Raw genomic sequence first — 23,302 nt, 5'->3', positions numbered from 1 at the left:
TACAGAATCACAGAACAAAGACTGAACTGGTTTTTGCATAAAATCTAAACAGAGCTATTGTCCCTGAATACATTTGTGAAGCTGTGCAACAGTAGATGCTGCTCAATTACAGCACTCCTCGAACAAGAAGTGACACTGTGCAAGCAGAGCCTATAGCTGCTCACGAGTCATGAGATCTGGGATATGGCAAGTCACATCAGCTTTGACATTTACTAGGGAATAAAATATCCGCAGTCGGTTTTAAATTATGTTATTTGAGAATGCTCCTGTACTTAAAGCAAGTGAAAGGCAATTTTCATTTCCTTCTTCAAGCAGAAAATGTCTGAATCGTTCACAAATACTTCTTACAATCCTTCTGCTGTTGTGAAGATAAAGTGATGCAGCATGAATTATGTCAAAGTCAATTAAGGAACAGATAGCAGCTACTAAGAAGCAAATATTCCTCACTGAACAGTCCACTTCTCAGTCATTTGTTGTGTATGTTACCCAAACACTGAGCTAGGATTTGGAGATAATTTTCAAGTTCACGTTCTCTTATTTTGCATTTAACCTTTGCAAAAGCATGGATGGTTGCTCCCTCAGTACTTTAATGATTTGTTTCTATGTGCTGGAATTGTCTCAAAACAAGCATGTAATCCACAAGTTTTCATCTCTGCAAGCAATGTTTGAATATTTGCCCTTTTATATTGACTCATTAGAGTTTGCAATGTCAGGAATTGGCAAGATAACAAAAAGAGAATGATAGTGCTCCAGGTGGCAGAAGGTTATCATTTTGGATGGCAACATCCAAAACCACTGCCCATCTTCCTCAGTAAGCTGTAGAAAGTAACCTGATTTTCAACCTTTTCCAATTAAAGACTTTCTCCATAAGGAAGTCACTGCTAAAGTCAAAGCAAATCCCACCTTCTTGCAAACGCCTTTGCATTGAGCAGTTTGATTTAATCAATTTCTACAAAGGATTAGAGAATGCAGTCAGTACAGACAAAATAGTGTCACTCTTTTAAGGTTTCATGAACTTATTTTCCTGGATAAACAAATCTCTGCTAAGAAGATATTGCACAAATTTATATCTCTGCCTCTCTGCAACTCAATTAAGTGGAGTATGTTCCCCCCCATTTTAAGAGTACTATGCTTAGCCTCCTTTTTCTGCTGCCCTGCACCCTCTTAACAAGCAAATAACAAACATCCATTCTTCAGCAGTTAAATCTATCCCTTGTTGTATCACTCAAGTAATTTAATACTTATCATCCTGTTCTGTTATTCTGCAAAACAAGATATAATTCTCTAGGCTTGATTGACACATTCCCAACACAGAAGAACTAGCCTAACCAGTGCTGTGCTAACTGATGAGATGCAAAGCTGCAGTTTCATTTCCTGGGCCTTCTTTGCTGCTGTACCCCAAGATTGACAGAAGTAACTTACTTCTGCTTATCTCCTAGCAGCCAAAGAGAATGATGTTAAAAAAACCAACAACAAAAAAAAACTATTGCAAATACACTGCCAGAGATTTACTTCTATGTCTTAGTATCTTTTAAAATCTTTTTAGATCTTTTAAAAGTACCACATATTTCAAAATCTTCAGAAGAAATTCTATAACACAATGTAAATCGAATGTGCAAACACATCCAGTGCTACTAGATCAGCAGACAGCTCAACTGATTTTGTGCCAAAGAGCAAAGAATGAAATTGGTACTCAGAGGTCAACTCTCTTACAGCAGTCCCAAACCATGATACAGAATTACACTCATTTCACAGCTTGACTTGCTAAGCATTTGAGCAGCACTGAGGTTTAAGAAGAGATCAAATAAGAAAACAGACACTGGAGAAACGTATTCAGAAAGCAAGGGTCCTAGGATACTTTAGAAGGCTTCTTTCCACCCTGATCCTCTCAGCTGGCGGGTAGAAAGGATACCTTATTTGCATGTTCTGGGAACAAGGGAGGAAAAAAACTGCAGTTGTACTGAACAGTTCTAACCACTGGGTGATAAGAAGAGTCCCTAGATCCAGGCACTGCACCCTGGCAAGCATCCCAGACTCACAAGGGTGAGAATAAAGGAAGAGGCAGGAGGCACTACGCCATGAGCAAAGCCTTCCCAAACCCTCTGCTTAGTGCTGCTTTCTAGTTCAGCCTCTTGGCTAGCAAACAAGAAGGTATTCAATATACACTTCAAGGTTGCATTTTACTACATGCCTATAAAGCTGCTGCATTACTATCAGAGAAATTTTTGGCTAAGAAAAAAAAATTCCACTTTTGGAAAAAAGTTATTTGTAAGGATTAGATGCATTTGTAATAAGGCAGTACATTCAGAGTACACTGTACTGACTTTTTGATTGTGGGGTTGGTTTTTTTTGGTGAAGATAAGTAAATGTTGAAACTGAACACGTGGAGCAAAGGTTTAAGACATACAATTAAAATCTGGCCCTATTGTTTTCCTTAAGTGTTAACTTATTCCTTTTTCAAAGGCATAGAGCTAAAGCATTGTGTTATGAAGAATTAAAATCAACATTTTACCTGTATAGGTGGCTCAATCATTATCCATGCAGGAAGCATCAAACTTGGGTTAAGAGGTTGGGTTCCTACACGGAAATAAACACCACCACTGGTGTCACACGCCCATACATGCTGATTTCCACAGGCCAAGCTGATCAGCTTCACAGCTCCTAACAATAAAAAGGCTGTTAGCAACCTGGCATTTTAATTTCACATTCAGTTAATAATGTGCACTTTCATTACAACTGCATGTAATGATTAAAACCAAGAGGTAGTTCACGGGAGGAATTTTTCTCTTAAATTTAAAAATAAATATCTAAAGTCACAGGACACTGCCACTTCTAAAGCACACTATGAATATGCTATTAAAATAACCAAATTCAAGCAGAGGAAAAGTTCTGTAACAAATGTTATCAGTGTCTAGACAAACTTTCACATGACCTAATGTGAACTTCTCTCTGTATCTGGCCATGCCTATGTATTTTTCAGTGTTTAGTCATACATTCAACAATGAACAATCCTAATGCTACCAGTACTTCAAAAATACAAGAGCACATGGATTGTACATCTCTGTGTTAAGATACCAGTGTCACATCTGGAAATAAAGGAGTTGGTTTTCAAGTGGGTTTATATTCCATGTACATATCTATTATTTATTACTTCTATGTCAGAAGTACAGCAGTATTTTAACTCTATGCAAGTCAGCACAATGAAGACAAAGTTCCCAAATATCTAAGTTTTGGATTTTTATTTTTTTTTTTTTGCATAACTAAATCACACCCATCAGTCTTGTTACTAAAAGTTGGTAAAGACAGAACTGCTAGCTAACGGCCAGTTGGAACTCCTTCACATTCATTTCAGAATAGCCATGTGATGTAATATATGTAACATTTTATTTTATTTTATTTATTTTTTTTTGCCTTCTAGCACTGGGACAACACAATGCCAAGCAATGGAAAACATGTTCTACAGAAAGAGAGACTCAACCAGTGCAGATATACCACAGAAGGAATGCTCTGGTCACATTCCAAACTAAAGACTAAAAATAGGCCTTGCTGGTTGATTGAACATGCCAGCACCTCTTGGGATATCCCATTCTTGGTAACAGTTTTCTATTTTGTGATGTGAATCTGGGAATAAATCCCTGTAAACTACATCACTCAAGGAGAGGGTACGATTTTATCCCATAAGGAGGAGTTTAAAGCACTTATTCCTGCAGAATGCAATATTCAGGAAGGCTTGCTGGGGCAAGGAACAGGTAACAAACAGGACTGCACAGCTTCTATCTTTCAGTTAACTGAAATTGTAAATATCTCAGCATCAACCAAAATTACTTAACTTTCTGAATCAATGGAATTTGAATTATCTCACCGTAGAATTCCCTTTCATTTTCCAGCTTCCTACTGGGGAATGGCATATCATACAAAACCATACAGAAAAACTTCAACTGCTTCAGGTAAGAACATCCAGCACAACTTCCTGCTGCAGGCAAAGGCTTGACATTCAGCAACAAAGTCCAGCTTTTATTTAAAACGTTATGATTCCTTGGAACAAAGTACAACTGCTAGTAATGGCTTTGCCACATGACGTCTCAGCTGTTGAAGTGTTCTGATCCAAACAAGCATTGCAGCACTCAGACATGGAATCACATATCACCTACTCGGCATAGCTGATTTATTTACGTCTACAGTACAATTTGATATTCAAAAATGCAGTCCTTATGTAAATGTTTTGGGGTTTCTCTCTCTTCCCACTTACTGCTTTTAGATTAGGAGAAGGTCGTGCTAACCACGTTCAACCACAGCTTAGGAAAAAGTAGTGTAATTCAGAGACATTATTTATAATTGAGGACTAGAGGTCATTCTACTGTGTTTAGAAACCTTGATAGAGGAGCCCTAATCAAAATAATTTACTAGATAGTACTCCCAGTACATAGTGTATAGGCAAGAGGAAGGTACTACCAACAGAATACTAATATTTACATGTAACTGATGGCAACATGATCATTTCCACAGAGAATTCTGAACTTCACTTTACAGCAGCTTGCTCTTCCATTTACAGTCTTAATATTTCAGGAGTGAGAATAAACACACATTTGAACAGTAGCAATAATTCTCTGGATTTCTTCAGTCCCATTAGTGCAATACAAGTCTGAGATTACAACTGTGGCTATGCAGCAGTGACCTACCAGATGCAATTAACTGGAAAAAAAACAGGAAATTTTCTTCATACTTAATAATTAACCCACAGTACCAAGTTAGGCAAAGTGTCTGAATTATTTTGTCTGAATTATTTCCTGACCCCAGATTTCCACAGTGTCACCAGAGTGTGCCACAAAGCTATCAGGAACAGCTGAATGTGATGGCTGAACCCCAGAACTGCTGAAGTTAGTACACCAGGTATTACAGTCTGCTAGCACTGACTGCCTTTACCAATGTTTTGAGATTTGCAAACAACATCAAGGAGCTATTACTTCAGTTTTGCAGCTATTATCTAAACTGCTGGAAAGCAATGGTATCTTGAGGAAAATTTTAATCTCTACTGAGCAAGATGAGAAGGATGGTACAGACAAACCTACCCTGTAGGTCAGTGGAGACAAAAGGCATGGAGTATTGCTTAAATTATGGTAAAATCAGTGACTTGGAACCCATTTGTCAGGTCTGGAGAATGTGTTTTATCACTTGTAGATAAATTCTTTTTAAAAGATGTTATTAGAAAAGTTTCATGTGAAGTATACAAGAGACAAAATTGCTCATTGGGACAATCATGAATACTGCCATTAAAAATGGAAAAAAATACAAAACAGCTTAAATTTATTCCGGCACAGAGTCTCTCCTTTTTTTACATTCTCTTGAAATAGGAATGCAGGTTATCATAAAGAGAAGAGAGCATTCTAACAATCAAATTATCAAAGAAATAAATCCAATTAGAATACAACCAGTGGAGCTGGCCAGAACTACTCCTAACTCTGATGCAAAGAGCCAAACTGTGAGGATATTTTAATGATCAAAATGTAGTCAGACAACCTTGCTCCTGTTCCTAACCAAATAAAAAGGGCAGTTAACCAGTAGCACATTGTCAACGTTATGCTGAATCATGAGATCACTATCAACTCAAACATAAGAGTGTCATCAGCTGTATCACCTATGACTGATGCAATTCTTACAGCACAGTTTTTCTTTACCAAGATCCCAACGAAGCTTTTTTAGTCAGTGTTAAGAATGCATTTACCACAAAATGCAGGGCCTTCGGTAGGGAACTGCCCAGGGCCATGTGATTATGGTTACCCTGCTTATAGTATGAGAAATAGTTAAAGCTGTTGGTATATCTGCACTGCATGGTGTCAGGCTGAATGGTCTCAAACTTAAAAACTGTAAGTAGCACAAAAGCTTAAAAAGTGTCCTGCAAACAGAGATCATTGTTTGAAAGCATCCACAGATTGGTTATCATGTTTTACAGACCCCTGCTGCAAAGCAGTACTTTATGGTAAAGCACTGTTTAATCCAGTAAATGTAATATTCCAGGTCAATAAAACAAAGACGTACCTGAAAGAAAACACTCTCTTCTTAGAGTTAATAGATAGCCTACTCAATAAAAATGTCATACCTAGTTGAGAGAGATCCAGTTTTGTCCAGTGCATCCCTGTTGGACAGCTGGGTGAAAGAGTTCTGATAAATATATGCCCAAGACTATCCAAACCCCAAATGGCATCCTGGCAGGCAGAATAGTGCACCATTTCAGTCTCTGGTGGCAGCTGCACCGTAGAAGGACGAAACTGAGGACTCTGATCACTGACACAAAACAGATCCTTGTTGCTTTGGCACAGCCACAAAAAGCTTCCTATGGTAAGGAGATTTCTGTTATTAAAATCATTCCTAAGCTACTCTGAGAAAGTTAATTCTTCCTCTGAAAATGATCTGTACATTTGAAGACAGAAATAAAGATCTTAATCTAAGACTTCCAAGTACAAATAAGCATCCTAAGTGCTTATTTAGGCACTGAAATACTCCCCCCTTACATCAAGTAAGTTGCAAATGATCTCACTTGAAAAACCTTCTCACATGAAGAAACTAAAATGGAGAAGGCACACATAAGAGTGCACTGGTTTCCCTTCTTTTTTTACTTGCTTTCTTGATAACTGCTTTTGAAAAACCAGCATACCTTCCCAGTTCTATATTATACATGTTTGCCAATAAGGTTAGTGTATTCAGCTGCAATTGTTAGCAACTGCATCACCCAACAGTAGAATTCCTTCATGTCAGTGTCACAGTTTTACCAATAAAACGTGAAACTCTGTTGCAACAGCTGTACTGACAGGAAAAGTAGTTGGTTAGGACACGCATTGCAGCAAAGCACGTTCCAGGATTTCATATCATCACAAATTCTGACAATGCATGCTGCAGCAAGCTAGAAAGTTCCTGTTCCTATAGGATTACTTATTCTCTATTGGATGTCACTGCACCAAAGTCAGAATGACACGACTCCACTAGTTTTTCAGATCATTCCCATCTTACTTCAAACATTTTAAACCCCTGTATACAAAAAAGGCAACCAAAACCTGAAGTAACTCAGTATACTTGATTACTTACACCATCATTTCCACTCTAATTAAAGTTAGGCCTTATAGGCCCACACTGTTGATTCACTAACCTTCTTTAGATGAAGCTGGGGAAGCCAACACAAAAACCCATTTTGTGGCTGAAGCAGTACCACGAGGCACAATATTATTCCAGTAAGTGCCTGAAAGGAAAGAAAAGTGTCATCAGTATGCAAGTTAATTTTCTGTTACAATTCAAATATTATCTAGACACAATTTTCTGCACCAATCTTCAGTAGCTGTTTTTTGGAAAGAAAATTGCCTCAACACATACATATGCTTATTGTGTGTTCACAAAGAATTTGGATTCAGGAAAAGAGAAGGGAAAAAATTGATGATCTTCAACAGAAGACCAAATGGATGATGAGTTTAAATAGACAGTAGTATATGCCTATCCTTAATGTTTATCTAAGTAAAAATGTACTAAAATATATTTGGAAAAATAAAGCATTCCTTCATTATTGCTGTAATACCATAACACTGCTGTTCTGTGTAGTCACACTGATCCTGAACTGTGAACCATTATGCCTGCATATAACAGGAACAGTAGCATAAGACTGCCTTCTCACCCAAGAGAAGAGACAAACACAAGTACTAAAAGGAGTAACTTGTGTACAGTCCATTTGTGTACAATGAATTTGTCATGAAAAATATTTCCCTTTGGATGGGAAAGTTCAGACCGTTTGCTAAAGAAACCGTTTTCAAATGTGGAGTTGCTTTGTTAAAGCTGCCCTGACTCACCATGGATTATTCCTGTGATGATCGAACTGTAGTTACTTTCTCCTATTTTTTTTAATTTGAGAACATTAGACTCAAATCACACTAACCTATTAAGTTTCCCTTTGCCACATGGAATTCATTTTTGCCTGAAGAGATCCAGACTCCGCTGCCATTAACTCCAAGGAGGCTGGGTTGACACTGAAGCTGCTGTGACCAAAACGCCATTCGAAGTTTGTCAGCCACTTTCTCTACAGGTGCCTGAGCTGCTGTTGCCACTGAATGTGTGGCCTGGATTATTGTCTGGAACAGGCTGCACTGGTCAAACACTACATAATCAGTGATGCTTACCTGGAAAAGAAAAGTGTTACTGATCACTAACTAAGCTTTGGGGTGAAAGACAGAATATTCCACTAAATTACCAAATACTCCATTTATTTGTTTTCTGTAGAGGAAATCTATCACAAGATTAGAAGACTTCTAAGTGTTGGAAGAGAAAAAAATATATGGTACATTCTGATTAAGCAAGTCTTGGTAATAAACCACAAACCCCTCCTACCTAACAACCTACTTTAAAATCTGCATTTTAAGAAAGTCCTACGTTTTGAGATGAATGAATAATCATCTCTCTCCAACTAAACCCCACAAATTAAGAGGTGAAATTCCAGTTCACCAAAAGGAAGAGAGAAACCTCCATAGCATAGCAATTTAAGTCACATGGCAGAAACCTGGTAGGAAGAGATCTAAATGATCAATTGCGTAAGTTTTATCATGGTCAATTAGGATGACAACGGTCTGGGTACTCCTAGAAAGGAAAGAAATGCTTGAGAGCACAAGAAGAAAAACAGTCTGTGCTAAGGTATCAAGCTACATGTAGCACTGATACAACTTGGCAGACCGCTTCTTGTATTCTTGAAAGCTACCATGATGCTGCTCTGGATGACCATGGAATACTTGTTTTCCTCTTTTCTGTAACATGAAAAGGGATTTCAGCCATAGTCATCCTGAAGTTTTAGTACAGTGAATAAAGAATGCTATTATTTATTGTGCAATTCACTAAATTTTATGCTTACAAACTTGTGAGAAAACAAACCCTGGGTAGAAGATTAAACTGAAAGCAAAATTAAAAAATGAAGTAAATAAATAAATGCCTACTTGCCACCAATGGTTGTCATCTCCTTGGGGTTTCTTTGAAACTATACCAGTTCTGAACCACAGATTTCCATGGATATCCAAAGCCCACAATGTCTGTTGATCTCCAAGGGTTATACACACTGGTTCCAAAGCTTGCATTTCACTGGAAATGCAAATCAGAATAAAAGTTAAAACCTCTGCTTCAAATTTAGGCTTGTGGTATTTTCAGGAAGCTGCTAACAGCAGTTTAAACTGTAAAAGCTCAAAAATACATTTGATTTCAAACTTCCAGTTATTGTTACTCAAACTAATAAATTTGAATGATCACAAGTAAAAACCATTCAACAAAATACAACTCCTTTAAAGACCATTAAAGATTGAAACTCTGAAACATAACAATAAGATAAAAAATAAATTGTTCAGTAGTTAATAAATAAACAGCTTAAGTTTCTGGTAAAGCAGCTCCATGAATACATCTCCTTCAACTTCCTCACCCTATTCACAGATCAATATTAGCAGAAAACTGAACCTAACTACAAAGCAGAGATAAGTTCTGAGTTGGACTGCAAGTTTCCCGCAAAATAAATCATCTTTAAGCTCAGAAGGTCAACAGTATCAGATGTTAAATACCTGATAAGATCAAGTAGGCAACAATGCTATTTCTTTCTGAGAACTTTCCTTGAGAACTTAAAAACAAATACGGATTTCTTTCTGCTATTTTATAATGAAAAAGAAGAACATTATGAAAAAGCATATGTAAGTTGTAGGCCAAGCAAACATCTTCTTTAAGTAAACTGACTAAATGATATGCAAATTTCAGATTATAACAAAACACTGAATATATCCTCAGTCTCTTCAAGAAGAGTCAAATACCAGATTGGGAGGTAACAGGTTGGAACTTCACAACAGGGCATTCAGGAGGAAATAAAGTCATACGACTGCAAGAACTGGAATTTCTTTCTATACTTGCTTCATGCTGATGTTACAAGAGACTGTATTCCTGATTCTCAAAGCCAACAGTAAACACTTGGAGCTTTTAAATTTATCACAAACTACCTACTCTGAACACAGGATCAACTAGGAAGCGAAATAACAATTACCCAGAATATCTATAAAAAATTTGTGACTGAAAAGTAGAAAAGCTGTGGGCAAGACAATGCTGAGATTCAGTCTGAAAAAAATAAGTACATTAGAAAGTACATTAAAGCCATTAGAGCATAGATTAAAGAAAGTATTCAACCAAAGAAGTCATGTTATCGCACATTATTAGGAGTCTTTTAAGCATTGTTCTCACTTTCCTAAAGTTACTTTTAACTGAATTATTACTTCTGTTTACAGTGGTTTCTTTCACTGCATAAAAGCCATTCATCAGACAGAAAAACACTGGATACATCTACACAAAGACTGAAAGGAGATACGTGTGCATATATACAGACATATAATACCCACATGCTATCCACAGCAAGGTTCAGGTAACAAGTTTGCAAACATCAAGGAGTTCTAACATGAAAACAACTTGTTTCATTCTGGTTATGAAGCTGGCCTGCTGCAGTGTCATTACCTGACAATATCGCTCTTCCACTGCTCTCCTTCAGGACAAAAGCTGCGGACTCCCTCCCGGTAGAGCAGGGCCCGCTGCTCACTCAATGCCCACACAACATTATTTCTGGATGTAACCTGCGACAGTGGATAAGGGCAATCAACCTTTACTGCTCTGGCACAAGGACGATCCACACTCAGGCCTAGAAATCAGAAAAGGAGGATTGCTTTACAAACTTGGACTTTTTGCAACTGAAAGAGAAAAAGCTACCAACAGGAAAAATAATAATAATAATAATAATAATAATAATAATAATAATAATAATAATAATAATAATAAAAAAACCTGGGGGAAATCTCTCTGATGTTAACACTTCTCATTTGATCACTATTGTCTTGATAGTCTGCTCTTTTAATCAACTATTAATCACTTCCTCTAATATCGCTGGATTTATAGTTTAAGAAATCAAACACTGTACATCTTCAACATCTTGCAGAGCCTACGAGTCCTGCACCATCATTTCTGTTCCTTTTCTCCCTCTAGTGTCAGTATCAGGAATTTCCATTTACAAAATGTGTTAAGACTTCAGAGAAGCGCTGAAGACACCACCACAAGAATTTTTGTCCCAAACATGCCAAGAAGAAACAACCTGATCTGCATAGAGGCAGCTGAACAATTTCAGAAGAGCATACCACAGCAAGAAGTACTGAAAGGAGAAAGGTTCTGTAGATTACAGGCAGTTTACATCTTTAAACCCATAACCTGGAGGAACGCGCATCTTTTTCACATTTACACTGAAGACAGATTTACACACCTATATGAAACACCCTAACAGATAAAGCTTTTGCTCAGTCTTTTCATGCTTCTAACTAAAAAAGCAGCTCATGGAACAGACCCTCCTAAAGGCCCTACTAAGGCACACGGAAAATAAAGATGAGGTGATTGGTGGCAACCAACACGGCTTCACCAAGTGCAAATTGTGCCTGACAAACTTGGTGGCCTTTTATGATAGAGTTACAGCATCAGTGGATAAAGAGCAACTGATATAACCTACATGGACTTATAAAAAGCATTTGATGCTGTCCTGCATAACATCCTGCTCACCAAATTGGGAAAAAATGGATTTGATGGATGGACTACTCACTGGATGAGGAATTGGCTGGATGGTCATGCTCAGAGAGTTTGGTCAATGGCTCAATGTCTAAGTAGAGACTGCTGACGAGTGACATTCCTCAGGGATCAGTGCTGGAACCAGTGTTATTTAACATCTTTGTAGGCAACATGGACACCATCCACAGGGACCTGGACAGGCTTGAGAGGTGGGCCCATGCCAACCTCGTGAAGTTCAACAAAGCCAAGCACAAGGTCCTGCAACTGTGGCAATCCCAAGCACAAATGCAGGCTGGGAAGAGAACTGCTTGAGAGCAACCCTGAGGAGGATTTGGGATTGTTGGTTGATGAAAGACTCAACATGAGCTAGTAATGTGCGCTCACAGCTCAGAAAGCAAATGGTATCCTGGACTCCATCAGAAGAGAGGTGGCCAGCAGGGACAGGGAGGTGATTGTCCCTCTCTACTCTACCTTTGTGAGGCCTCATCTGGAGTACTGCGTCCTGGTCTGGGGTCCCCAGCAAAAGAAGGACATGGAGCTGTTGGAAAAGGTCCATAGTAGGGCTACAAAGATGATCAGAAGGTTGGAGCACCTCCTCTTACAGGGACAGGCTGAGAGAGCTGGGGCTCTTTGGCCTAGTCAAGAGAAGGTTTCAGGGGGACCTTATAGTGGCCTTCCAGTACCTGAAGGGGGTCTAAAGGAAAGCTGGGGAGAGACTTTTTATAAGAACATGTAGTGACAGGACAAGAGGAAATGGCTTTAATCTGGAAAAAGGTAGATTTAAACTAGATACCAGGAAGAAATTCTTTACTGTGAGAGTGGTGATACACCAGAACCAGTTGTCCAGTGAGCCTGTGAATGCCCTCTCCTAGAGGCCTTTAAGGCCAGGCTAGATGGGGTGCTGAGCAATGTGGTCTAGAAGGAGGTGTCCCTGCAAATAGCAGGTGGGCCTGGAACTAGATGATCTTAAAGGTCTCTTCCAACTGAAACCATTCTACAATTCTACGAAGTAGGAATAGACTCATAACTGTATGATATTTTAGAACAACAAGAAGACAATTGCTAAATTCCAAACAACCATTAGAATATGGGGAATGAAAAGATCCTAAAGAAGCAACTATTATCACTAGTTGCCTCGCATTAACAAGACATATACTGAGAATTTATTTTTGGCAATTATAAATTTAGAAGCCAAGAATAGCAGAATGCAAGCTGATTTAATCAAACCAATCTCTCACAGGGAAGCAAAATATTGATTAAAACCCCCACAGAGCCCTGTATGACTGGCATCAAGTTCACTCTCTATCACTGTTAGCTGTGCTTATTGGCAATATACATGTGACCTTGGGCAGGCCACTTGACTTCTCTCTAACTACCAAGCATACTAAAAGAAAATAATTTAAGAGCAGAATGTATTTGAAATAATGCTATTCAATTTTCTTGATCAAAAAGAATTTCTATATTACACTACAGCAAGGAAATCTACAAGAGAAATTAAAAAACAAAAGCTAAATGGAAGATAAATAAGAATTTTGACAGCTACTTAGAAATAGTGTCCTGTGTTAATATATTTTATTGTTTTTTCCTTTACTCATTGTCCTCTTACTTGAACAATAATTCCTTCAGCACATTATTTGTGATTTTTCTCTACCAACTCAGTTCTCTGTTCAAATTCCTTTTGCCCAAACTTCATCCTAGAAATGGACTTCCCTTTAGCTGCATGTATCTGGCCTGAATGCTCTCTGTAGAAAATCTTCCAAATGTATTCTCCTCTTTGTGCTGAAGCAGATAAATCTAAGGCCGTCGCTTCAAAGCTGCTACCCCTGTCTCTGATCCTTCCTCATTCATAGCCAGTGACAAAGCAGCTCTAGAGTGCTGCTCCCTAGCCCCTTCCATTCCTCCACAGACCATTTCTCAACACTTTTGAATCCATTCATGGTCTTCCATCTCACACTACCTTCCTTTCATTATCTACTGGTATATTTTACCTCCAACAGATTATTATTTTCAAAACAAATAGCTTCTGCTTTCATTTGCACTGTCTCCCCTACACTTGAATTTCCTGTCAACATCCATACACTATCTAATTTCATCTCAAATTCCTATTTAAAACTTTATTAAAATCCTTCAAGCAAGCAAACAGAACCCACTCGAGGATCACTTGTTTTAGTGTACCATGCCATTTTCAAGGCAAGAAAATTATTTCAGTATTTCCTGCAATCCTTTTTTCATTTATCTGCATCCCTCCCATGTCTTTTTCACAAATCCTCTATATCACATGTACTCCACTTAACAAAAAGAACAAGTGGCAATGAATTGGCTTCCTCAGCAGCCCCAAATAAAATCTCACAACTGATTCTAAAGACTTCTCAAGATGAAAAGGCTTTTCTATGTTTTGGCTGCGAACAAAAGTTTAAAACCAATTGCAATTGTTTAATAGACTTGAGCTCTAAAATTTTAGCCTGCAAAAATCAAAAGGTACCTGTTTGTAGATACAGATCTCCATTTGTTCTGATAATCCAGGCAGTGTCATCACTTAAAGCTACAAATACAGCCTGAGGTAAAGCCTCGTACCAGTGTCGTTTTCCTTTTATTGTCACTTTTCCACAAGCAAATGCTTTATTAGTCTTCTGTTCAATCTTCCAGAGAAGAGCCCCTGTATGAGAAATAAATAGAGAGAACACAAAATCACTTAAAAATTACCACAACAGAGATGTTGACTTGTCCCACCTACACCTTAACTAACACGTAGGAAAAACAACTACTAAACTAAAATGCAAGATTTATAAACCCATGCAATTTCTTTTTAAAGGCAAGAACAGAACCAGTAGCCAACTTCTCCAGAAATTTCTGAAATGCATTTATCATTATAGATTCCATGTGATTTTTAAGTATTTAAATTAAAATCACTTCTTACTTATATACACTGAAAACTAACAACCAAAACTTCAGGGTAAAATGAGCCCACTATTAAGAGATTAAGCTTACAGCCTGTCTCCCCACCAGGTTAGTACATCCTTGGCACCTCTACAGAGACACTGATAATGTCTGCAACAAATCCTTTCACAAAAATTGTACTTCCTGATTTCTAAAAAAGCATATGAAGAGGGGATAATTGTACTCCTCCCACTTTTCACAAATACTAATAGTTTTAGTAATCCAAATCATAACTTTGTTGGATCGGTGACAAAGACCTGAGCAGACTGCACCATGCCATACACCAGTGGGCAGTGCTATCACCTGTTTACTTCTCAGCATGTCACAAGTAGACAAAACTCAAAAACACAAATCCATCTTAGGAGCTTTCTCCAATTAGAAAAAGAAAAGCAAATGGAATTCCAAATTTAACTACTGATTAGCATCCATGCTGGTTCATACCAGAGTAAAATATTATATTAACTGCCTTTGAATAATTCCTGAAAGCAGGATTTGATTCCATTTTGACTCTTGTGTTAACATGTTCATGTAAATATATCCAATTTCAAAATTGTGAATACTAGAAATCCACATGGACTCAAGAAAACATTGGGTAAGTTCCTGGAACTGTGGGGATAACAAATTCACAGAAATAGTTAGGCTACCACCAACTGCAATCTAGAACTACTGAGGGCAAATGTCAGACATGCTAGCCCTATTTCTTTCCTGCAGGCATCTGCCTTTGTCCATTTTCAAAGACATGATACTGAGCTAGATGAATCTATACTCTGATCTAATACAGCCACTCTTGTATTCTTTTCTTATAGAACAAAAGTCAAATACAAGTTCAATGAAAAAAACCTTTCTTCTTAAACCAGACAGCAAATCTTCTACACAAAGCAAAGACTGATTTGCTTTTAGAGATGACAGAGGAAGAAAAGTAATGGCAGAGCAGGAAGTCTGTAGTTTAGAAAATAGCAAGGCAACTTCTGTTTGCATACCAGTCCTGAAGCAATCTGAATAGCTAAAAACGATGCAAGTTCATCACCAAAGACCATCAGCTAAATTAAGCTGGTATGCAGATGTACTGATGATGCAATCATCCTTTGAGTTTTTCCTCATCTAACCAAATAAGTTAAGTACCAAAAAATTAAAAAGCAAAGGGAATGCACAATTCTATTAAGGTTCTGTATTTATGAGGTTACAGTGAAGTAAAAGCCAACCAACCTGAAGGGGAAACCGCCACCTGCTGGACTCCATCTTCAAACTTCTGCCACCGCAGCCCAGCAGCTGGAAGTGCACTGCAATACAGGCTGCCTCTGTAGTCCAGGCACCAAATATACTTCTCTGAGATGGCCAGGCTCAGGATGCCATAGCCAGGGCCAGAGTATCCCATCCAGCTCTCTGCAAACTAAGAACTGTACAGTCAGCACAGTGGCAGATGTCTTCAAACTGCACAAGAAAATGGCTGTATAAGCACGAGCAGCTGCCATGTTCTTGATTTTAAGAAACACTAAACTTAAAGTTCTTATGTACCTTAATCAATAAATGCCTAGGGTAAAACAAAATTACATTTGTCACTGTTTTCTAACATACTATGTACTGCAAACTAAAAATCCTACAACGAAAGTTATAGCAAAAAGAAAACTAGATCACTGGATCACACAATCATAGAATGGCCTGGGCTGAAAAGGACCACAACGATCATCTAGTTTCAACCCCCTGCTATGTGCAGGACTGCCAACCACCAGACCAGGCTGATGCTGTCATCCGCATATGTGATCAATATTGTTTAGAAATGCTGTGTAGATGCTTACATTTCAGAATATGACAGCCCAAAATTAATTTAAAAAGGCTTCTATACTTTGGGCTGTAGCTATGACTAAATAGGATGCTATCAACTTAAAACTCAACATTTCTCAACAAGTATTTGGTCGATCTCAACACATGCAACAATTAAGACCTCTGCTAAAACTCCTTGTGGTTTTTTTTTGTTTGTTTGTTTGTTTTTTTACAGTTTTACAGATTTTACAGTTAATCTTAGTATTTCTATAATTTATAAGAATATTCCTACTTCTGGCTATGTTTAAGTCATAAAATAACAACTAAGAAAAGAGGGGTAACAGGAGAAGAAAACACACCAGCATTTAAAATAGCACTAACTGCTGTCTATGATACAAAGAAAGATTAATCCCCATTTTGAGTATTTGCAGGCAAAATGAACCTTAACCTGATGCCATCCATGAAAGATAACCAGTATTAAATTCCTAGCAAAGTTAATGAAGTTTGGAGCACTATCTTGCAGGACTCGGACTACTGGAGAACTAACAAAGAGCAACCTTTAAGCATGAATACTTCTCACTCTTTCATGGATGTGCTTATGACACAGCTTTTTGTCCAACTGGAAATCATAATAATGTTTATGAAGACAGTACAGCTTTTCCAGCTTCTAAGGTCTCATCCACCATTCTGAAGTCTGATACATCACATTTCATAAGAGTCACGACTCATATTGTTGCTTTGGTTTTATGTTTCTTTGGTTTTATGTTTTACTTGTTGAACTAAGCAAAAAGAAAACTGCCTACCTAGAGATGTAAAGAATAGTCATCACATGCAAGTGTGCTCCTTTTTTTCTTTTTTTCCTTCAAAATGTTGAGATTTAGAATATTTTTAACTAAATTGAAAACATATACCTGATCAGATTTTAACAGCACCATTTCATCTAGGCTTATCCTGGCCATATCCTGGGAACCAGGCTCAGCACCGACTTCAGGCACACTAGTCTCTGAGGATGAATATGGTAATCCATGTCCATAAATATCCTCTTCATCACTTGAGGCAGATTCCTCCTCTGCCTTACTTTCACGAGTGTTTGTTACCCATTCAGCAGTGCTAGTACTAGATTTAGCTTTGATTACACTTTCAAAATTCCATCCAGAAATGGAACTGTGCTCTGAATCAACACCTTTAGAGATGTCAAAGTGGTGAACAGAAGGAACTGACAGAGCACTGTCCGTTAGAGAATGCTGCTGTCGGTCTTCCCTACCAGTTTCATCACTTTCATTCAGCATCAGTGATGTCTGAACACCAAGTACACTGCTACATTCCAAAAGCATTTGGTCCGGCTGTTTAAAACATTTTTCACCATCCTGCAGCTTCATTTTATCTAGATTTTCATTTAATTTACACAATGTACTAAAATCCTGTTCTTCTTGGCCTAGCTTTCCAAGACAGCATTCGCTGCTTGCAGAAAACACACAATGGTTATTTTCAGTAACAACAGTGCTTGTTAAGTCTTCCGTGAGGATAGGAGGAGAGACAGATGTCAAAGCATCTATAATTGTCGATGTACCCATGCCACTGTCACTGTTGGGAAGTTTCTGTAAGTCAACTGTATCTCCATTCTCTTCGTTAATTAGTACAGTTGCAGACTCGGGAGACTGTAGGACACTAAATGTTTCTGAACCGTTATCTTCCTGCAGGACTGTATTGGACTCCACACTGAACATGCTTTCCTGATCTGGAGACCCGGTGCTCAAATGATCAATGCTTCCACTCATGAGGCTGGATGTCATAGAGAATGAATCTGCATTCACTGAATGCGGGCTGTCACCGGAATGCTGACGCTCATAATTCGGTGTACCTTCCAGAGAGACGTGGTTCCTCTTGGTTCCACTTTCTGTTCTCACAAAAAATAAAAAAATAAAAGGGAGAGGGGAGGAGGACATTAGTCATATTAGTTTAATTAAGATTTAATTAATATTTTTATTGGTGCTAAGAATAGAATTAAATCTACATTTTGGCATACTGATTATTTTTTCTACTTGAACACTAAATGATACACATAAAATCAAAGATGACTGAATAACAAAACATTTCAAAATTACAACATCCACATAAAAAAACTCTCAGAATATTTAACTATTTACACTCTTTCAATAAACTAAAAAAGAATGGCTGAGAAATAGTGTCAAATACTTTAGGATGAATAGGTATTACACAACTCCAACAAAACTGGAAGTAGAATCCCACTGTATATTACCAACAGCTATATCTTACAATATTAAGCATGTTTACATAAAGCAAAACAAACTTAAAAGGAATAAAATAAACAGATCTGAAAAGAAAGGTATCATCAGTGTATTGATTTCAAAGCAGGCACTCATCTTAAAAGATAAAAAGCCCACCACAACCATTCCAAATATGTCAGATCTTAGATTTTATGTGAGAATGCAAGATAAACAAAGCACATCAAGAATGCACTCGGTGAGATGTACCAGATGTGACACATTCTAATAATGACCAGTGGCAGGCAAAGTTCTGTGAGGCTTACCTTGTTTCTTCTTCTTTTTCTTTTTCACTTTAATTGGCTTTACAATGAGTTCCTGATCAAAGTCTTCAGAGCTGATAGTGCTGAACCGTTGTGAAGAAAGCTGACATTCTCTCTGAGCTTCTGAAAACTGGTCTGCACATATCATAAAACTAGAGCCACTGTCCACAGAATTTACTGAACTGCTCCTGCTTCTTGATTCACTTGCTACAGAGCAGCCCCTTTTTCTTGTTTCATTGCTCAAGTCTCCCACTCTATCAAAGCTTTTTTCCAATAGCGCTGGAGTTTCCAGATCATCTTTCACTAAAGAGTCTTTTTTATCACCAACAACTGAGGGAGAAGTAACTATTTTTTTATCTGTTTCCACTGAAGGAGTGGATGATGCAGATGCAACTACTGATATCGGCGTCAGCAAATGAGGACTTGTATCTGTTGAAGGATTCAGCAGTTTTGAACTCCCATCTGAAACTGACCAAAAGAAAAATAAAGGTATAAACACTAGAGTGTCAACTTGGTTGGAGAGTGTTCAGAGAAAAGAAGCTTTATCCAAAGTATTTTATCTTAGTGCACAACATTTCAATTACATATACATATACAGTGTAAATTTCATGCAAGTAAATCTATATTAAGTTATTTAAAATCAATTCTCCAAAGTCCAAATCCATCAAAGCTTTACTAGAAAATTCTGCTTTTAAGTTTACACAAAGAGAATGGCAGCAGGTCTTTAGAGAGGAAGACCTAACCATGTTATGTACTGAAGTACCATCATCTGTTTTCAACTTCTTCAAACATTCAGTATCTTGAGCAAAATAAATTTAAACAATAATAACAAACAAACAAACAACATCAAAAAATATCCACCAAGATCAAGGAAAATTGACCAGATCAAATCACTGTGGTAATGAGAAGAAAATACATTTCAAGAAGACTCTTCCCAACTATGCTTGGAAGTTAAGAATAAAATAGGGAACAGTACCTAGAAGTTTGTGAGTGTTGAACCATTTAAATGACCAAAGCTATCACTAAGCATGAGGATCAAACTAAGTGCTCTAGCATCTCTAACATCCAACAGATCTTCACAGCATGTTTGCTAGCATTTTGCTAATAGAAAGCCAAGACAAGAGATTTTTAAATATATAAATAATCCTTCTGTGAGTTTAACGTGCTGGATAATGGTGTTTACATTTTTTTTTTTTTAAATGAGGAGAAATCAGCAAGTATCATCATTAAGGAAATATTACTAATCCCTTTTACTGTTCTAGGAACACAGATGCTGAGCTCAGATGTCACCAAATAAGAAAAGAAAGCCTTCAAATTATTTTTGGAGATTTCAAGAATATTCTTCGGGTGCTTTGCCAGCTTTTTTTTAGTCATTGCTGGGAAGGCTGAGATTTCCTCTGGAACACAAGTGATGACAGGTGGAACAAAATCATCCCACTCAATTATCGCCAACCCAAACAATTGAGATTAAGCAGTAGGTAGATCATCAAGATCGCGAAAGCAGATTGCTCAAGCAATACTGTTTAGAATAAAGATGCTTGGTAAGAAAAACACTGATCAACTCTCAAAAAAATGTAATTAATTTCTTAATGCCTTCACTCTTGCAGACAATAGAGACAGATGAGCAGATAAATCAGAGCTCTAAATACAGTCTTCTGGAAAAAAAAAAAAAAAAAAAAAAAAAAAGCAATTCCAGAGAAAGTAGTAGGTTGGGTTGGTTTTTTTTCCCCAGTATGCAAATACATAACAACATAAAACCAACTACAAAGGCATGACAGACATCATGTTCCACAAGGCACATACACAAGTTTGCTAAGTTGTACAAACCTAGTGATGACAGTCCTTCAGGTCTGCTTGAAATTCTTATGATGTCTCTATCTCCCTTCAAGAGAAAAATCTCATTGCTGGTGCAGGACACAGACACAATATCACCATATCCTTCCAATCCACCAATCAAAGCCTGTAAGGAGTCACCAAATACAGAAATAATTGGCTACAGATTAATCCATTGCTTGGACAAGATTAGGCTCTTAACAAATTGTTCACTGAAATTTAACCAACACAGACAGTTAGAGGATGTTAACAAAAAGAAAATAAAAAAAGAAACAAGAAAGCACGTTGCAACTCTGGCGTAGCTCAATTTTTGTACTCATTTCCATTCTAATGCCACGAGTCTAATCACTTCTGTCTCAACCAATCAATTACTTCAATAATACATAATTTGGTGGCAAAGAAACCCCAAACTATTCGTGTTTGATATCATTTATACAAAAAGATACTAGCTTGCATTCATTTTCATACGCACTTTTAAAAGACAAAATAGCCAGCAGCTTTTTCTATAAGAAATAAAATCCAATGCTAGTTTTTTGGCTGACACCAACAGTTGTAGAAAGGAAATAAATAGTTTCAGGCATACCTTCTAGGCATAAAGTTTCTTTTTGCGTGAACTACTACATTTTATATTTATATACCCTTTTCTAAGTATTTAAATTGATTACAAAGTTAATATCTGGACTGAAAGCTTTAAGTATATTTTTGTTACATTTAGTATATAAATATTGTCAGTATATCCTTGTAACAACAACCTGAAGAGAGAGAAAACCTTTTTAGGTTTCGGCATGAGTCTAAATTGTAGGAGCATAGGGACACAGCCCAAAGAGTCTCAAGACAAAGCACAAACAAAAGCAAGAAACAGAATATGCAACCATAAAATTCATCTACCTGGTTCACGGTGTCTAATAAATAGATGCTGTACTCATTCCAGGTCAGCACCCATCCTTCTCGAAAAAAGCATGAAACAAGCCCAAGGTGTTTCTCTGGGGAGCTGTAACTTCCTCTGTCGGGTGGTTCCAAACGAGGATACAATTCAAAAGTTTGTATTCCTCTAGCAAATAAATCTTTCAAGATGAACGTGGCCTGAACAGTTCCATGAACATCAGATTTCCAGAGGCGAAGCCCAGGTCTGGCAGCAAACAGCGTCAGATCAGTCTGCTTACAGAGGCCAGGTATAAAACATGCTCCAAATTTGCCACTGCTAAAATACAAAACAAGAATGTATTTTAAAAGCTATACACACAACACGGAAACAAACGTTAAGACTAATAAATTTACTCATCAATTTGCAACTGTAGGTTATCAACATTTAAAATGTTGTTCAATTGAAGTATTTCATCAAATGTCTGAAATACACATAAGACAAGAACTGTACTACCAAATAACATGGGTTTTCCCTCAGTTTCAGGTGTCAGACATCAAGTCTGTTAGACAAGTTAAATGAAAAGTAGGAAAGATCCTACTATGCAGCCATCCTTCTCTCAGTATTGATGAAAACAAGCAAAACTCCACTACAGAACACTAAGAAACTGACAACCTCTATTTGCAAGGAACAGATCTCAGCTGTTAAAATCTTTGTCCTTTGCACATAAAAACACTATCACTGAAGAAGTAAAAAAGTAAGGGGGTCCTTGGTGTTCATATTATTATCTTTATGAAACATACGTTATAAACCTCCTCTAAGGAGTCACTTTCCAATACTTCCAGATGCAGTCAGTCATGCTGATCCAATACTGAGTACCCTCTTCAGAATGATAACACAATAAAAGATGCCAGGAAGCCATATTAGAAGTTCCTAGCCTTAAGTGGCTCCTATACACATTCCTTTTTAATTCACTTTTGGGTGTTAAAAAAAAAAAACAAAAATTAAGTCACTGACTGCATTAGGTAATACATCATCCATGAGACAGACCGCTGTTTACAATGGTCGCTCACCCCAAGCCACAGTGAAGAGTGAGGGACTGCAAAGTTTAACACTTTCCATTTAAACAAGAAAACACCTTAAATAATTTTTGCACCGCAAACAAAAAGACTGTAATACATTTGCAACCAACTTTCTAAGTAAGCAGAATTGTCATTTCATGTTTGAGCATACATGGCTATTCTAACTGCATTTTTTGTAAGAGGACTGTTCTGTTCTATTAATTTCACTGCTTAGGTCACCCTTTCTATAATCCATCCTGAAAAGCTAGAATTAACTAATGTGCCTGCATCAAGATTTTATGAGGGTTACTTTTTTCTGGGCTGTGTTCCAACTTGCTTGACAGATCTCTCTTCTGTGTAAAAAAGTATGGTTCGTTGTAAAGTAGAGACAAGCAGCACTTTCTGGTTGTAATCCAACTGGACAATCGAAGATGGCTCTTCCAGCACAAGGCTGGAGTTGCAAACACCCTTTTAAAGATACATGAAATTAGTAACAGTCAAACTTTCTAAAAACATATGATAATAACGAACACTTTAAGGAAAAGAACGTGCTCAAAAATGTTAAAACAAGCAAAAAACAACTTTTGGCCTGCTGTTCCATCATGTTCACTTATTGAACACAAAGCTACTTTATGCAGACAAGAGAGCTGTTAGATAGCATGAGACTGCTGGTATGCACAATGAAATTCAATTTCCCTGGGAATTTAGCTT

At 37.5% G+C, this 23,302-nt stretch overlaps 1 protein-coding gene across 1 annotated transcript in view; it reads right to left on the bottom strand.

Annotated features, from left to right (window-relative positions):
* Window positions 1-23,302, bottom strand: part of TECPR2 (tectonin beta-propeller repeat containing 2) — a 39,617-nt gene that overhangs the window by 10,897 nt on the left and 5,418 nt on the right. Inside the window, exons 5-17 of the mRNA XM_085225648.1 lie at window positions 22,902-23,059; window positions 21,557-21,869; window positions 20,663-20,795; window positions 18,839-19,303; window positions 17,199-18,184; window positions 15,733-15,916; window positions 14,072-14,245; window positions 10,501-10,681; window positions 8,961-9,102; window positions 7,916-8,156; window positions 7,142-7,231; window positions 6,098-6,331; window positions 2,513-2,661 (exon numbers count right to left, since the gene is read on the bottom strand). Coding sequence (XP_085081774.1) covers window positions 2,513-2,661; window positions 6,098-6,331; window positions 7,142-7,231; window positions 7,916-8,156; window positions 8,961-9,102; window positions 10,501-10,681; window positions 14,072-14,245; window positions 15,733-15,916; window positions 17,199-18,184; window positions 18,839-19,303; window positions 20,663-20,795; window positions 21,557-21,869; window positions 22,902-23,059 — 3,450 coding nt within the window. The remainder of the gene's footprint in view (window positions 1-2,512; window positions 2,662-6,097; window positions 6,332-7,141; window positions 7,232-7,915; window positions 8,157-8,960; window positions 9,103-10,500; window positions 10,682-14,071; window positions 14,246-15,732; window positions 15,917-17,198; window positions 18,185-18,838; window positions 19,304-20,662; window positions 20,796-21,556; window positions 21,870-22,901; window positions 23,060-23,302) is intronic.

The sequence above is a fragment of the Meleagris gallopavo genome, chromosome 5 (assembly GCF_905368555.1).
Source record: "Meleagris gallopavo chromosome 5, MGAL_WU_HG_1.1, whole genome shotgun sequence".
Classification (NCBI taxonomy): Eukaryota; Metazoa; Chordata; class Aves; order Galliformes; family Phasianidae; genus Meleagris; species Meleagris gallopavo.
The sequence above is the reverse complement of the archived record's forward strand: the minus strand, read 5'-3'. Positions and strand labels throughout refer to the sequence as shown.